The sequence below is a fragment of the Zalophus californianus genome, chromosome 5 (genome assembly GCF_009762305.2).
Source record: "Zalophus californianus isolate mZalCal1 chromosome 5, mZalCal1.pri.v2, whole genome shotgun sequence".
In the NCBI taxonomy this organism is placed as follows: domain Eukaryota; kingdom Metazoa; phylum Chordata; class Mammalia; order Carnivora; family Otariidae; genus Zalophus; species Zalophus californianus.
The window spans coordinates 93842093-93858793 of NC_045599.1; the positions used below are offsets into that span (position 1 = coordinate 93842093).

The window sequence follows — 16701 nt, forward strand, 5'->3', positions numbered from 1 at the left end:
GAGGAGAAGGTGAAGCTGGGTGTGTGGGGTGTAGAATAATACACTTCCTTCTAACACATGATTCAAAGTCAGGCCAATGCCATATCTTTGAACACCTTCCCTCTGTTCCTTCAATAGAGGAATTGGCTGCATCATGGGGTCACAGGGTGGTTCTTTGCCCCACACTCTACCAGTTCTCTGTGTCCTCAAAAGAATACTTAAAGAAGAAGGTTCAAGGGATAAAACACTATAGTAGTATCATGTACCAGGAAGAACCAATAGTATGAACAATGTTATTTCCTGGCTTATAAAGCAATCCATTACATTGATTTACCTTTTCTTTTTCCCTTTTAATCTCTAAAATTTTAAAGTGATATTTAGCTGACAGCTCGATAGGTTGAATGTCTTCATTCATCAACAGAACAGTCATGGGAAGAGAACCACAAGCTTGCTGACATTCCCTTACTTCAGGTCTCTCAACCTACTCTGTCTTTCTGCAAAAATCATATGAGGCCCCTGGACATAAATTGTTTGGGACAGAATTGAAGCTATGAAGAGTGGAAAGGAATATAGTATTTCTATTTCAGTTTGAAAAAGATTAAAACAAGGCAGTGTTGCTAAGGATGCAGGGAAATAAACAAATTGTTGGGAACACAAATTAGTATAATCATTCCAGAGGGCAATTTGGAGATATTTATTAAAAATATAAAATTGTGTAAATCCATTTCTGGGAATATATTCTAATTCTAAAACTTCACTACAATATCTGCCTATCTACTAGCATCTGCACTCCCATGCGCTGTCTCCTGTAAAAGCCAACCCTTCGATGTGTTCAACGAGCTTCCATCTCCTCTTACGTGCTTAAGGACATAGCACCAATAAATTTCCCCCTTTTTCTCCTATGCAATCTTTTTTTCCTATTAGATCATCTCTTTGGAATATAAGTCATGCTGTTATATCTTCTATTAAAAAAACAAAAACAAAAAACACCTCTTGGCCCTACCTCCCTGCTAGATAGTACTTCCCTTTGTAATAAAACTCTTCCAAAGAACTATCTTCACAGTCTTCTCCTCTCATTCTCTTTTATGCCCACTGCCCCGAAAATGACTCTTTTCGGGATTCCCAATGACCTGCTTGTTGCCAAATGTCAACTTTTAATCCTTATTTTACTTGATTCACAAACAGCTTTTGACACAGTTGATTACCTCTTCTTCTTTTGTCTTCCAAGACACACACTCCTCATCTTCTCTTAACTTCAGTGCTTGCTCCTTCTCACTTTCCTTTGCCAGTTCCTCCTCTTCTCCTTTACCGGTAACACTGGAGCACCCCAGGACTCAAACCTAAGTCTTCTATATTTATATTCACCCACCACATAGGTGATCTTACCTACTTTTGCAGCTTTAAATACCATCTCAAAGCCAATGAATTCCACATTTGTTTCTCGAGATTGGACCTAACTTCTAAACCTCTGACTCGTATACCAACTCTGTATTTCATATCCCCACTGGGATGTCTAATCAACATCTCAAATTGAACATGGCCAAAATGGAACTTTTGATCCCCCTCACATGCAACTCAGTTAGTGGTAATTTCATCTTTCCATTTGTTCATGCTAAAATTCCTTGACTACATTATTTCTCTCATACCATATTTCCAATCCATCAAGAAATCTGACTTGCTTTACCTTCAAAATATACCCAAAATCTAACCACTTCTCACCACTCTCACTATCATCTTGTCAAAGCCAGTATCAAATCATGTTACTCCTCTGCTCAAAACATTCTAAAGGTAGATTTATATATATTAACATGGAGCAATGGCCATGATATAAGTAAAAGAGGCAAACTACATATTAGCAAGTATATTATAATACCACTAAAATGTATCTATACACACATAAAAAATATGGAAAAGCACACACTAAACTGTTAGGGATGGTTACCTTTGACTGATGAGATAATCAGAATTTTCACTTTCTCTTCTGAAATTCTGCAGTTTGCTAACACCACGCTAATGTTTTATAGGCATATAATTTTGTAAAAGCTACTGTCTGCTTGAAATAGCATCTTCAAACTTCTGGACCCTATTCTATTCCTTCAAAAGGTACTTCTTTGTTTGACTCCTCAGTTTGAGTGAGAAACTTCTTCTGGGATCCCATTGTACTGTGTGCTTCTCAAGCATAAATGTGAGCACAATGCATCCTAAGTCTTCATTCACTTGACTGAATCCCCTGCTGGACTCAAGTTCCTCAAGAGAAGAATCAGTAAGATTCTTTTTTGTGTGTCTTCTTTCTTTTCCTATCTCTTGTAACTCTCACAGTATCAGACACATAGTAAATCCTCAATAAATTCTAGCTGCCTGGGTGAAAGAATCCACTGAACTCCACACACTTGGAGATCACCCTCACTTATTTGACAGCTTATTCAGTATTTTCTGCTTGTGTGCAAAGAGGAGCCAAGTCCAACATGGGTGGATCTGCTGTGGAACGTGTTCCTCAAGGCCTTGCTTTTGTAAGCCACCTGATCCTGGTGCTTTGATCCTCAAGGGGTTGATCATTCCATTGCCTTCAGAAGACTTTTGTGAGCTTTACTGTACTACTTTGTCATTCTATGTCCCCAACCAAGTAGAAGGCCACGTATGTGGTTCCTGAATAGTTTGTTTTCCAGAACTATTATTTCCTGGTGATATTTTTGAAGTCTCTAGTTATTTCAGGACCAAAGTACTCTTCAACTATCTTTTTATAATCACTCAAACATAAATATACAATCATAATCCTTCATTTTTACAATGCTTCTAATAGTACATGCCAGTAATTTTCAAGGTCTTTAAGAGAAAAACTTTTCAAAAGGTGATCCCCTTTACAAACAAACCTAGTGCAACTACATAGCTGGGTGGTTCTGGTCAAGGTGGCAGGAGGGTGCTTTCTCCCCTGCTATCTGGAGAGCCTCGATGGTACTTACACAGATCTCTTGGGCGCCGCAAAATCCAGCTGGAAAACCACTAGTTTGTTTTCTAGGTCACAATAAATAACAGTGGTTTGTACACTGCTTTACAAATCCAATTTAAGCATGTGATTAAGTCATACCTTAAATGCACCTGGAGCGTATATACTGCTTTAAAGAACCCTGATGTAAATTCTTATATGTAGTGAATAATCATAACTGTTCCATCCATTTTCAAAGTTTAGATTTTTGCACACTGAGCTTTCTTAAATCAGGTTATCTAAGGAAGGAATAAAAGCAGTTCCATTTTGGCTAGTCTTACGAGAATAATCACCATTTCTCCCTTCTGTGCACTCTTCAACCAATAGATGTCACTAAAGATACCAGTACCCAGAGGCTAAGGGAAGAAAAGATGAGACAAATGGAAATTGAGCATAAAAAACATCCAGTTCTTAAAACTGAGAAGTCGGTTTCCAAAGTAATAACATTTATTACACTGCATGCAACATTTTAACCAAAAATTTAAGAAAGAAATTTCTTTTATTAAGTTGCTCAGGCTGAATGGATCACAGCACTAAGTTTTGAAATACATGTTCTTGAAGCAATTTAAAACTCATTAGAAATAATAGGCTTGGGCTAGTAGAAAATGTGGTAAAATTTAATCCTCATCCAAATGTTACCTGGGCTGTACAAACAGGAAATTGTTTTGTGCTACTGTGGCTAACCTCATTGCTGACCCTGAGCTGTAACGGCGAGAACAGCTGAGAGCTGAAGCAAAATTAAAAACTTACATCAAAGTATATCATGACAGAATGCAGATAAATAAAACAGCATATCAAAAGTATTATTTTCCTGCCAGTCTCACTGAGCAGCAAGGTAGAGGTGTTCCACAAAATATGCAACAAATCAGGTGCTTATGAAAAAGAGTCCTCCCTGTTCTGCACCACCCCAATCATTGACTGCCCAAACACTGCCCATGAGACGTGAGCAGAGAAGAAACCCAGTGAAGATGGGGACAGAAGGGATCACAGAATGTTCTAGCCTCTTTCCTCCATGGGTTTCCCCTCCCTTCCGCTTGGCTTACCAAAGAAATAAATAATGCTGCTCTTCTGTGTCCTCCCAGTCACGCTCTCCCTTATTTTCCAGCCTCCTGGATGGTGACCACATGAACTCCCTCCATGAGCATATTACAGTCTCCAGAGGGAAAAGCATGGGTAATAAAGCATTATAGGGGGTGAAGATAGATCAAATCAGCTTGGCTGATGGGGGCCAGCATGGGAATCAGTGAAGGGCAAAAGATATTTTTCTATTATTCTATGTAAAGTGCACGTGTTGAAGTCAGGGCTGACAAAGTTGAAGGACATTTTTCCCCTGAGCCTTTGGTTTCCCTTAAGTTTTAGGATAGAAATCACCATACTTTAAAGAACAGTGCTTCCTCATAAATATTCAAGGCACAATCTTCCTGTGGCAACTCCCAAGTGGCAATAAGGACTATGGAGTCCTACAGGACTCCTGTTTGAAGTTACACAGACTGAATGAAACTCGAATTCAACTACTTGGTAGCTATGCAATCTTTTGGAAGTTTCTTAATCTTTATGAGCTTCGATTTCTTCATCACAGTCATCACAGAAGCTAACTGGTCTAAGAGTTTGCCATGCACTATTGAACTGAATCCTCGTAACCACCTTATGAAGTAGGTATTCTTTTCTCTGTCTAACAGGAAACCGAAGCAAGAAAGGCTAAGCAACTTAGCCAAGGCCAAATGAGTACTGAGTGGCAGAAAAATACCCACCTTGCGGACTTGATAGGCTAATGAATGATAAATGGTCTAGTGTAGGAGCAGGCATGTAATAGCTGATTAAAAAATAAAAGCTACCATTATTATTAGTCCAAGCCAAGGTGCAGCGCCTTGCTTTAATCCCCTAGAGTTTTTCTTTAGGGTAAGAAAACGTACTGGCTTTCCTTCTCAAGAATGCTTTGAAGGTTTTTTTCTCTTTTCTGCTTTACCTCCTTTCTTTTCTTCCCACTCTTCCTCTCTCTCCTTCTGTCTGCTCCTCTTCTTCTTCTTCCAACGTAATCCTCACATAGTTAAGTTTCTCAGCTTTTGCTGCAATGCCTTTGCCTATGTCAGACAACGTGACAGAGGACTGGGTAGCGTCTGAAGCCTGGCGATTTGGCACTGTTCTGAGATTGTTTCTGGTGTCACTTGCTGGACATACATTCTGCCCTAGAGGTCCAGGAACACTGGACGAGAAAGTCACTGCTCTTATCAGTCCTAATGTAACAGTGAATAAGCCCCAAAGGAAAAATTACACTTAGTGAAAGAAACTGGATCGAGAAAAAGAAGAAGGAAAGATACAATTGTGATTGGTAACAGAAATCTGACATTTCTACATTTAAAGCTCTATCAACTACTAAGCATTTCTTATACATACATTGTTTCCTAATAAGAAACATCATTTCCTCTTTAAAAGAGAGGAAATAGAAGCGAAGCACTTATTATAGGCAGAAGGAAGCAGGACGGTGTGGTCCCAGCAAGAGTACAACCAAAAAGTGATGTGGTCAGTGAAGCCCTGTCCAAAGAAGGCTGGTTCTGTGAGTGTAAGAGAATGGCTTTGGATCAAGGAGACGCATGTTCGCCGAATGCCATTCCATGTCACACCCTGTGCCAAGCCCTTTACCCGGAGCAGCTCACTTAACCACCTCTTCTAAGTAGACGGGTAGGTCAGTAGGTAGTCATTATTCCTAATTTTGTGTATGAGAAAACAAGGCACAAAGAGGTATGGTGTCTTGGCTGAGGGTCATGGAGTTGATAAGGGTTGGTACTATGATTGGTACTCAGAGCTTTTAATCTTCAAAAACTATGCTTTTTCTTTTTTTTAAGTAGGCTCCATTCCCAGCGTGGTGCCCAATGCAGGGCTTGAATTCATGACTCTGAGATCAAGACCTGAGCTGATATCAAGAGTTGGATGCTTAACCAACTAAGCCACCCAGGTGTCCCCAAAACTATGCTTTTTCTAAGATACCATTTTGGAAAATGGTCCAGACATTTATCTTTGTATGGTAAAACAATGAGAGGAGTTAGATATACACTGGAAGTACAGCAAACTGCATTGAGAATATTTGAGAAGGGGTCCATTTTTTACCTTTAGGAGGCAAAGCATTTCTACTTTATCTGATTCTGAAGTGTCTATTTCCAACAGATAAAAAAAATTGTGACAATGTAGTTGCTGGTACAGATGAATAGGGGAGAGTGAAAGTTTACTGCCTTAAATAGGTGCTTTCTGTAGTTTTCATACACTTACAAGCTCAAACTCTAAAAATCAAATGCACAATTAAGACTAAGCATTTTTAATAGAGGCCTACAATGCATATAGATTACCATCCCAGAATGGGTTTTGGATTGAAGTGAAAACAATTTTTGTTTTTCTGCTTTTTAAAACAAAAAAACCAAAAAAAACCAGGCTTTTACTTTTAAAAAGGTGATACACTTTTAGTGGTTGTTCCTATACATATGTGTGCACACACTCACACACACACACACACACACACACACACACACAAAGAGGCTTTACAAAATTTTGCAAAATCTGTTTCAAGGTGCTCAAAAAGAAATATGAGAATTTCAGGTAATTTCTGAGACCAAATGTACTCAGAGTTGGCTACTGATTTGGAAAAGTAAGAACCAACAGGCAAAGCAGAGAATACGAGGAGACGACACAGGGAACCATCTCTCAAGAAGAGCACTGCACACAGCCCAGCCTGTAGCAGCATTCATGGGGCAGGGTAGAACAGAGGATTCTTACCCATCCTCTCCCCATGGCCAGGCTCCATAAAGATCTCAGAGAGTTGAGAATTTCATTGATGAAGCTGTCAGAATTGGCAAGTATTAGGGTTTATGGTAGTTTTAAGGTTCAACTGTAACCGCTAACCGAATTTTTTGACGATAACTGAATAGGACCAGCTTTACTATAGAACTCTGATTCTAAGAGTGCAGTGCCCAAAAACTCACTGCAATAAAATATTTACTGCTCTTTAGCAGGATATTTTTCCAAAATTCAGTGCTGGTGACATACTGGTCTAAGCATTCCTTGATTCACAGTAGCAAATTCCCTGATGTAACTTTTGGCAATTCTGAATATGCTATAACTTTTCAGTATTCTATCTAGCGTATTCCCTTTGCTTACTGACACTGCAATTTTATCCAAAAGAAATTCATCAAGTTGGTCAGGCATGATTTGTAGTCAAAGGCGTGCTGCTTACTTACTTTTGATGCCAGTATGACAGCTCTGGCTTTCTGCACTCCTATTACCCACTTCACAAATTCATACAGATATGAAGGTTCAAAAGAACAAAATAACTAACATCTTTCTTTTCTCCAAAGAGATAAAGTTATATTGCTGAGACAAATATGGAAAAAGATACTCACCATAAGTGCAAATCATTTTACTAGCTTCTCTGAAGAGAAGAATTCCATTAGGAGATGATACATCAAAATTCAAACGCTGGGATCTAAGAAATACAGCAAAAAATCAGACTCTGTATGTAGATAAAGAAACCAGATGTAGATTTAAAGTCCCTAGCATTTTCATGTATTAGAAGTAGCAGCAGTACAATTATCCCTTTTTAAAAAAGATTTATTTATTTATTTGAGAGAGAGCACGTGCATGCGAGCGTGAGTGGGGGAGGGGCAGAGGGAAAGACTCTCAAGACTCTCAAGACCCTGTTGAGTACAGAGCCCGAGGCAGGCTCGATCTCACAACCCATGAGATCAGGACCTGGGCGGAAACCAAGAGTCAGATGCTTAACTGACTGAGCCATCCAGGCGCCCCTACAATTATCCTTTTTTTAAAAAAGTGCCATTCCATTAAACAAGTGTTGATAAAACATGTATGCTGATTTCTCACTATAAAGATATTAGGACAATTAAGAAGAGTTAATTTCATTCATTTGCTGATTAAAGGATTCACTTTTATCTATCAAAACAATATCTTGACATCCTATACTGCAGACCTTTCTCTTCTCTTTTCATGCAAAGTGGTTGATAGATAGTATTAACAAAATCCAGGTGTGTATATGTAAGTTGATATAAATACCTGGACAGAGGTTTACATTTGCAATCTCCTGTAGTGCCCCATACATACTTTCAAAACAAATTCTAAAGTGACGGATAGAAGATCTAGGTAATTTTAATACTGTTCATATGCATAATGAATCACCTGAAACTTCAAGCATATTTCAAGTACAATAAATTCCATTCAGACTATAGTGTCCATTGTACATAGCTCAAATAAAGAGAAAGAAGTCCCAGAAGTTCTAAACGAGAACAATTCTACTTCCCGGGTTCCTGACAGGTGGGGGAACAGAATGAACAGGATACAGCACTGACATGCCATTCTGACATCATATTTGCTTTTTAAACATCAGTTTGGCTTTAGTTGGCTCTGATATGCCGGATGTCTGTGCTTTCAAGAAATAATGGTATATATTTTTAAAGGACTAGCAAAAAATATGAAACCAGGTCCTAGCAAAGAAATACCAAAAAAGCAAAGATACTTGCTAAAGTCCCTTTGCCAGGAATGATGAATTGTTGCTTCTCCAGGCTTTTTCAAAATGCTTTAGGATAAGGTGCAATGATAACTTATTAGAAATATTGTGAACTTTTTGATTGTTGGCATACAATTACTGACTAAAGAAAAGAAATGTACATACATAATTCACATTAGATTCTGGAGAACTATAGACAAGATAACATTTTCTGAGGTTACAGGTTTTCACTAGGTACTTCTTATATGATAATTGCGCTAGATAGATATGAATCATTTGCCTACGGCAGGCATAAAATATAATATATAATGCAATGATTTTTTCATTTAGTATTAAATGTTCTATCAGCAATATATATCAGCAACATAATTTCATAAAACCAAATTTCTAATATGAAATACATAGCTATCCTTCCTTCAGTATCTAAGATAAATACGAGAATAGTTTTTAAAAAACAAACAGCCTTAAAAAGAGTAATACTCACATTTCTTTATTTGCCAGGTCTTTTCCCACCTCTTGTTTAATAGATTTTAAATTATTACTGTGAAAAACCCAGCATGAGAGCTAAATTACAGCTGCAGTCCATACTCCTTCCCTGTCTGGATATCTCCCTTCCAACATGCAGTTTACAAGGAGGAGCTGATGAAATAGGATGGCTAAGTGACAGGTAATTTGGTGTGAAGCCATATTCATAATGACATATTTTAAAGAGGTAAAACCAATTGGCTTTTTGCAGTTTTTCTCTTTTAGCTACATCTTTGTTAATATTTACATGCAGAGTATTTGAATCTCTGCTGGTCTGTGCAAATTATAAGGTCAACTAGGCAATTTTTTCTTTAAGTTTTCAGGCAATTTTTAAGAAGTGTTGTAGCTGCAAAAAACAAGTGTTGTCGTTGCTATTTATGCTATTTTTCACTCTTAAAATTTTTTATTGAAGTATAATTAACATATAGTGTCATATTAGTTTCAGAACCACCATGAGATTACAGCTTACACCTGTTACAACGGCTAGAGTCAAAAAGACAAGAAATAACAAGTGTTGGTGAGAATGTGGAGAAAAAGGAACCCTTGCGCACTGTTGGTGGAATGCAAAATGGTGTAGTCACTGTGAAAAGTGGAATGGAGGGTGCTCAAAAAATTAAAACTAGAACTACCAGATGACCCAGCAGTTCCACTACTGAGCATTTACGTTCCCTCTTCCAAATGAAAACAGTAATTCGAAAAGATATAGGCACCCCTGTTTATTGTCATCGCAATTTAAATGAAAACATTGAGCACACAAATCATCCACATACATGCATACTGCCAAAGAAGAAGAAGGATAACTTAGGAGTCAAAGCAGGGACAATCCCGGGGGCTCCTGAGACAAACTATGAGTCCATGAACTGCTCTGGGACTCAGTCCCCTTCTTCATAAAGAAAGCAGCCCAACTCGGAGACCTCTAAACTTCTTTCCTGCCTTAAAAGTCTACAGAATTCAGTTACGCCGTGAAATGGTTAAAATAGCTGCCCTCCCTCCATTTGTGCCTTTGACTATTTTAGATAATGGTGGCGGTAGTCTTTCACCTCACATACCTAAGTGTACTAGGTTCTTTCTCCCAAGAGGTCTCAACCTTATGTCTCTAATTCTATTGCTTTCACCAGTTATTTTAAACCTTCTGGTTCCTGAGTGCTTGCTAAGCCTTGAATATACACATAGCAGGCAGGAAAATCTGACCTCTGGAGATGCTGCCAAATAGCGATTTTTTTTTTCTCCCTCAGTGCACTTCTTACCTATTTTGCATCAGTTCTGCCATAAGTTTTAAGATGGGAGTGGTACATGCTGGCTCTCCATACCACCGCTCAATCGTCGTCTGAAGAATGGGAAGATATGTGGGGTACCTTTTAAAAAGGCTGTTAAAGAACTTAAGTTGGGTCAAAAGAAATATTGTTCCTGAAAATTAGTGGCACTTAAAAAGCAAAAAAGGAATCCACATTTGCTCTATGTTTGGTATACAATAGTAAGTTTATAAATTGCTCTCCCTAACCTGCACAGCTGTACATTTTTGGGGGGACTGTAAATGATTTGCTCTTCTTTGTAACATCTCCCATACATTATGTTCCTTCATTCTTGGTACACACTATAAATAAAAGACATACCCCGAAAGTATCATATAAGTAACACATTTAAAGAATTGTGCTTAATACTGTAGGAAAGGAAGAGAAATTTAATGAGGAAAAAGATATATTTGAATTGTTAATACCATTTTCTTGGACATTAAATTACTTAAGAAAAAATGTTGTTTATTATGAAATTTTGAAAATACATAAAAGTGGAGGGAAATAGTAATAATAACCCCCATACATCTATCTTTTTTAAGTTGTTGACTTGCTCTGCTTGGTCCCACTGCAGTTGATCCAGGGAACACAGGAGATGTTAGCTTGAAGAAAAGCTTCGGGTAACTTTTGATATACTCAGGGTCAGCTAAAAGGTAGTCCCATGTACACCCAAGGAGAAATTCTCAAACATCCTCATCAATAGTAAGCAGTGTATGCCTCTGATAAGTCAATGGCGGAGACCACAGAACCTGGAAAACTCTGCCTCAGCGCCACTGGCCCTTTAAGCCATAACTGACCTCCTCCTTGACAAATGGACACATAAATAGAAAATTAAGGCCTAAAATTGCAGCGGGAAAAAAACTCTTACTGTGCCACTCCTTCATTTCCTTTTTCTTTTCTTACTCTCTAGGTCTCTCTCTTTCTGATGTTTTCCAACGTACTTGTCTTTCTGTTTCAATGAAAGTGCTGAACTGGATCACTTTATGGCATTCCTTCCCTGTGTGGTATGGGTAGAGATCTCCATGGTGAAAAAGATCACAATTTTTCCCCTGTTCTTAAAATACATTTCAAATTCATTAGGATAGCATACAAGGACCTTTAAGATCCAGTCCTGCATACCTCCAGATTCATCTCTTAGTACTCCTGCCCTATCCATGGTTCAGTCGTTCTTAATTCTCTGCAAATCCACAGATGCCAACTTTCTTGTCTCCATTCCTCTACATGCGGCTTCTTCTGCTTTAACCCATTCCTCTTTCAACCTAGCTCAAGTTCACTTCCCCTGGGATGGTGAAACTTTCTCTCTTTTGTCAAAAGGCGTCAATCTCTTCCTCGTCTACGTTCAATGAGCACTCCGATACAGGGTCTCTTAACAACAGATTCTACTAGGGTTGCTTGCTTGTGTCACCTGCCTGCCCCATTAGAAAGTGAGTTTCTAAAGGGCAGACTGTTCTTCCCTACCATGCCCCCTGCTATTGCTATTTGTCCCTCAGAAGCCTCCCTGGCCTCCCCCTCCCCTAAGACTTGGTTAGGTATGTTTCCTATGCATGGCTATGGTACCCTGTGCTAGTGCTTTCCTATCTCTTTATCTCTCCTATTCTATTATACGCCTCTTGAGGGCAGGACCTAGCTGTACAGCACTTGCTGTACACATGGACCTGGCGCAAAGTAGGTTTCAATAAATATTTGTTGCTGTAAACTTGTCAACCTAAAAATGAGGTACAGTGTATTTGATTAGAACTATCTATTTATTTCTTCCAATGAAAATAAGGCTTCTAATCCCTTAAGAGTGGCAAGCTCCCTAAAATTGCAAAAAGCAACACTTTGTCTCCCCAGATATACAATGTTAAGGCTCTGTATTTGTATTTGTTGTATTTGTATATGTTGAAAGAATTTACTTAACAAGTATTTACTGAAGGCCTATTGTAGAACTATCTATTCATTGTTTTAGACTCTCTGGAGACACCAGTGAACCAAACACTGAAAAATTCCTGCCCTCATGGAATTTATATTCTAATAAGAAAAGGCAGAAAATAAATAAAAGACATACATAATATGTTAGAAAGTACTACAATGGAAAATAAGGTGGAGAAGGGAGATAAGAAGTGTGTATATATAAGGTTTCAGTTGGATAGAAATGAAAAAAAATGAAATTAATTGAACTTAATGAACTTAATTATTAATTCTATCTTGGCTATTGTCAGATAACTTACTGTTTTTTCCACGTAGTAGGAAATACGCTATTTTCGACAGATCATAGATACTATGTGCTATTTATTGCACTAGGGGCAAGGGATCCAGAGACAAGTAAGGCATGGCTTTTATTCTTGGGGAATTCATCCTCAAGTCTGAGTGGCTGACATCTAGTAGAGATGCTCTGAGTACCAAAATTCGGAAGCAGTGCCAGAGGAGCACAGGTGAGAAAGGATTCCACCAAGAGATCCCCTGAGCATGAACTCAGTGATCACTGGTGGGAAAGCATCGGAAAGGCTTGTCAGGAAACGGCAAAGACCCAAATCTCGGAATCTCAGAGTACCCTAGGCACACGCAAGCCCCTTTGCCAGGCATTCTAAAGGCATCAGGCCCATCCTATTTTTCAGAGCACACTGCATGCACTATGGGAGAAAGCCGGGGGATATGAGGGGATGCTCCCTTTTCTGTGTGGAATGAGAGTGGGGCCAATTCTAATATGCTTTTGACAGAGGTGACTGCCACAGAGAAAATGAGTGATTACTGGGAAGCAGAGTAGAGGCCTACCGAGCAGGGAGGTGAAAAGGGCTTCAGAGCAAGAGTGCCAGACTCAGATTACAGGGTGAGAAGCAGAACCTGCTCTCAGAGTTTAATTTTCCAGGGCCTGTGAGGACTACGTATATATGGAAAGCGGGAAGACAGTGGGAGCCCTTAGGTAGAAGAGGCACAGCCCTATTGCTTTCACCTAAACCTTCTTGACGAATTCCTAACGTCTCCATCAGATAAGTGAAAGATCAAAAGCATTAATGATGTGACATTGCCTTAATCAGATGCCAAATACGACAAAATGAGAAGTATGGGGTTTCCTTCTTGACAACAACCACCCATCCATCCATCCACCGTGTAATTAGTCTAACTTACTACGTGCTGGGCCCCAAGAAAACAGAAATGAGTAAAAACGTAATTCTCTCCCTCTGGGATCTCATAGTAGGGGAAGCATGGTAATATCCTAGAAGGCAATAAAGGAGTTTTTCTTAAACCTGTTAGGAGATAGGGGTGTGAGGATGTGATTCCAGAAGAGAAACAGCTTGCCAGTTCACAGCTTATTTTAAAGGTACTCCATGAATGCAAAACACGCATACCTTTGTCCGCGAAGCCAAATGCTGCTGGAAGTCTCTCCTTTCTCTCCTGTCTAGCAAATGCCTATCCAGCTTCCAACACTTTGCCCAACTTTCACTTCCCTGGGAAGCCTACTTTTTTTATTTTTTATTTTTTGGCCCAAAATGCCAATCTCTTCCTCTTACATGTTCATATGGCCCTTTGCATACATCTTTGTGACAACACATTGACTGTTCATTAGTATGTTATACTAGTGAATATTAGGCTGTTATATATCCACTAGATTGTGAGCTTCTAAAGAGCCGTCCATTTTATTCATTCTGGTAAAAAGCAATCCTTTTATTCATTCCTCAGGCCTGACACATAGTACTTAAAACAATGCTTGCCGAACAGTGATTTTTCAGGTTTACCTTCTTCCCTATTTGTCTGTCCAACATAGTGCCGATTATTTTCTTCTTGAAACACAATTCTGATTTTGTTAGTCAATGGAAACAACTGCCTAATTCTATCTATGGGATAAGGGTCTAAATTCCTTAGCTTCATATTCAAGGGTCCCAGGCAACCTGCATTTCTAACCATGAAATCAGTGGTACCTACAACAAAACATCTTCTCTACTCCCCTTCCAAAACTTGTGCTTAGGCCAACCGAAAACCTCTTACTTCATAGTTCCAATACTTGAATCCTACTTGTTTGGTAAGATCCAGGGAAATATCTGCACTTTGACAGAGCCCTTTCTGATTCCCCAGCTAAATGCAATCACTCTATTTGTATCTGTTGTTATGGCACTCATCACCTTCTATATTTTATTACAGTCATTTATGTAGGTATCTAACAGACTCTATTTAATTATAAGCTCATTCTGGGGTAGGATTTGAGTCTAAGTAATCTACATCCCTCATGAAACCTAGCACAGTCCTTAGCCAAATTTGCTGAATAAGTGAGCAAATGGGATTCCTTTGTCTCATTCCGTATCAGGGAGAGGAACTAACAACAGTGGTGCAGTATTTACTTTGTGCCAGACATTATAGTGGGCCCTTTATAGATGGCAGTTCACTCACTTTTTACACTATACCTGTGGGACAGGTATGATTAACCCTGTTTTGTGGAAGAGAAAACTGATGCTGAGATAGTAAGGAAGTTCCCCAAGGCCCCACAGGTTAAGTGGTGAAGCCAGGACTGGAATCCACGACTGTTTTATTCAGAGGTTTGCACCCTTCTATATACCTACACATAGTCTTGTCTTTGTATGATGTGTTTATGCATATTAATAAACAGCACCGATGACCTGACTGAAAACCAGTGCACTTAGAGATCAGGTTATGATGATCATACACGTTCCTTTTTCTTTTTTTTCCAATTGCCGTCTGGATTTTTGACACTTAGCAGTCTAAGTATGATCTGGGAAAAGTCTAAACAAGGTGACTAAATGCACTACAAGGTAAGGTGTTTTTATATTGCCATGTTCTCACTATAGGGGCAAAGAAGTGCATCAACGATTCTTCAATTCTCCAGGAGCAGAACAATTTATCAACATGTTTGCTATGTAGTTGCAGGCAATTTGGTTTTGGAAGGACAGTGATAAGCAATGCAGTTCGTGTAGCAGTTAATGTAGTGTTTGCAGATATGTTTTTGAATTAAATAGCTAACCACTAAAATAGCATTTTATCAAATAATCGCCATAAATAAAATGCATTTTGACTTTAAGATGACATATGCTCTTATAGGACATTTCTTCTGCATGCTAAGGACTGTATAACAAATTAAAGAACACACATTTATGTGGATAAAAGGCAAAACTAACTTTCCCCAGCAGTAATGTGGGAATCATCACTGACGGTTTGACATATCAATATTTCAGGAAGAATAAATGACTTTCATATCCATGTTTTTTTTTTACCATATACTTATTCATTTTTACTTTACTAGAATACTTTGAAAAGAATCTATACTTTATCACCTGAAACTGCTTAAAGTATTTCAAAATATTTTAATAAAGCTTTTTGAATTATCAAATAATGTAACTTTTAAACAAATTTTACTATTATTATAAATATTTGCTCTTCATCCCTTGCCCAAAGGAAAACTATAAATCTTGTCTCAACTGAATGAACACCATTTATCATATTCATTTTGTTGTCAATACAATTATGAAAAGCCTTTGGCCTTTTCCCAAGGAAGCTGATTTGCTACTGAAACTCAATTATTATAAGCAAAGCCGGTACCAAGCCATCCTGTTTGGCAATCTAACACAGCTTCCTGCATAACTGACACTTCAGCCTTCGCCACTGACCCTAATAACATCAACATCTATGGTCACATGGAGGAGACAATAGTTTCCAGTTCAAAACAAAACATTAAGTCCCAAGGCCTTCCATTTGCTCTTGTCTGCCATCTGCTGGACAAAAGTTTCATTTCAGCTAGGTGCCCAAAAGACGAAGCTTAGGGAGGAAATGGAAAACAGACTTAATTAAAAACTTAAATTACAATATGTTCTATGAATTTTAGGCAGTATCAATTATGGCAGATATCTGTATTCTTTGACACTGAGAGGAAAGGTTCTGGACTTGATTCTTGGTTGGAACTGTTGAGGAGGGAAACATGAAACATTAATTGCTGGACTAGGCCTCGAGTTGCAGCTTGGTAGATCACCATCAATTTTAAAGTGCCAAAACTAGGTTTTTATGATTTTTTTCAAATAAATGAAAGTTTTTACTTTGTGAGCTTCTATTTATGTTTAGATAAATAAAAGGTCGTATGTAATTTCAGTTTATTTTTCATAGTTAAAAGACTTTTAGGACTTTCCATGTTAAAAACTACAGTCTCTGTATATGTACTTTGTATGCTGATATAAAGACATGGTTCTTCAATGACATGGAAAATTCTTATCTCTAATCCTTCTATGGACACATATATCTGATGAAGTAGGTTTTAATAGTAACTAAAAATGTAAGTCAGTATTCCAATTAATATGAAAAAAATTTTTTTAATGCATAGAGTTCGCCCTAAAACATGCCCAAATCCCTTGTTAGCTATGTGGCATCCATAGTGAAAGACTGCCTTTAAGAAGTTTCTTTTGCAGTTTAATTTATGAAGGAAGTTTGGATAAGAA

The 16701-nt window shown here is 38.3% G+C and overlaps 1 protein-coding gene across 5 annotated transcripts in view; it reads right to left on the reverse strand.

Moving 5' to 3' along the window:
• RANBP17 (RAN binding protein 17) overlaps window positions 1-16701 on the reverse strand; it is a 324861-nt gene that overhangs the window by 46051 nt on the left and 262109 nt on the right. For all 5 annotated transcript variants that reach the window (XM_027605977.1, XM_027605978.1, XM_027605976.1 and 2 more), the window contains 2 exons: window positions 10241-10348; window positions 7351-7433 (listed from right to left, as the gene is read on the reverse strand). In XM_027605977.1, the coding sequence (XP_027461778.1) occupies window positions 7351-7433; window positions 10241-10348 (191 nt within the window). The remainder of the gene's footprint in view (window positions 1-7350; window positions 7434-10240; window positions 10349-16701) is intronic.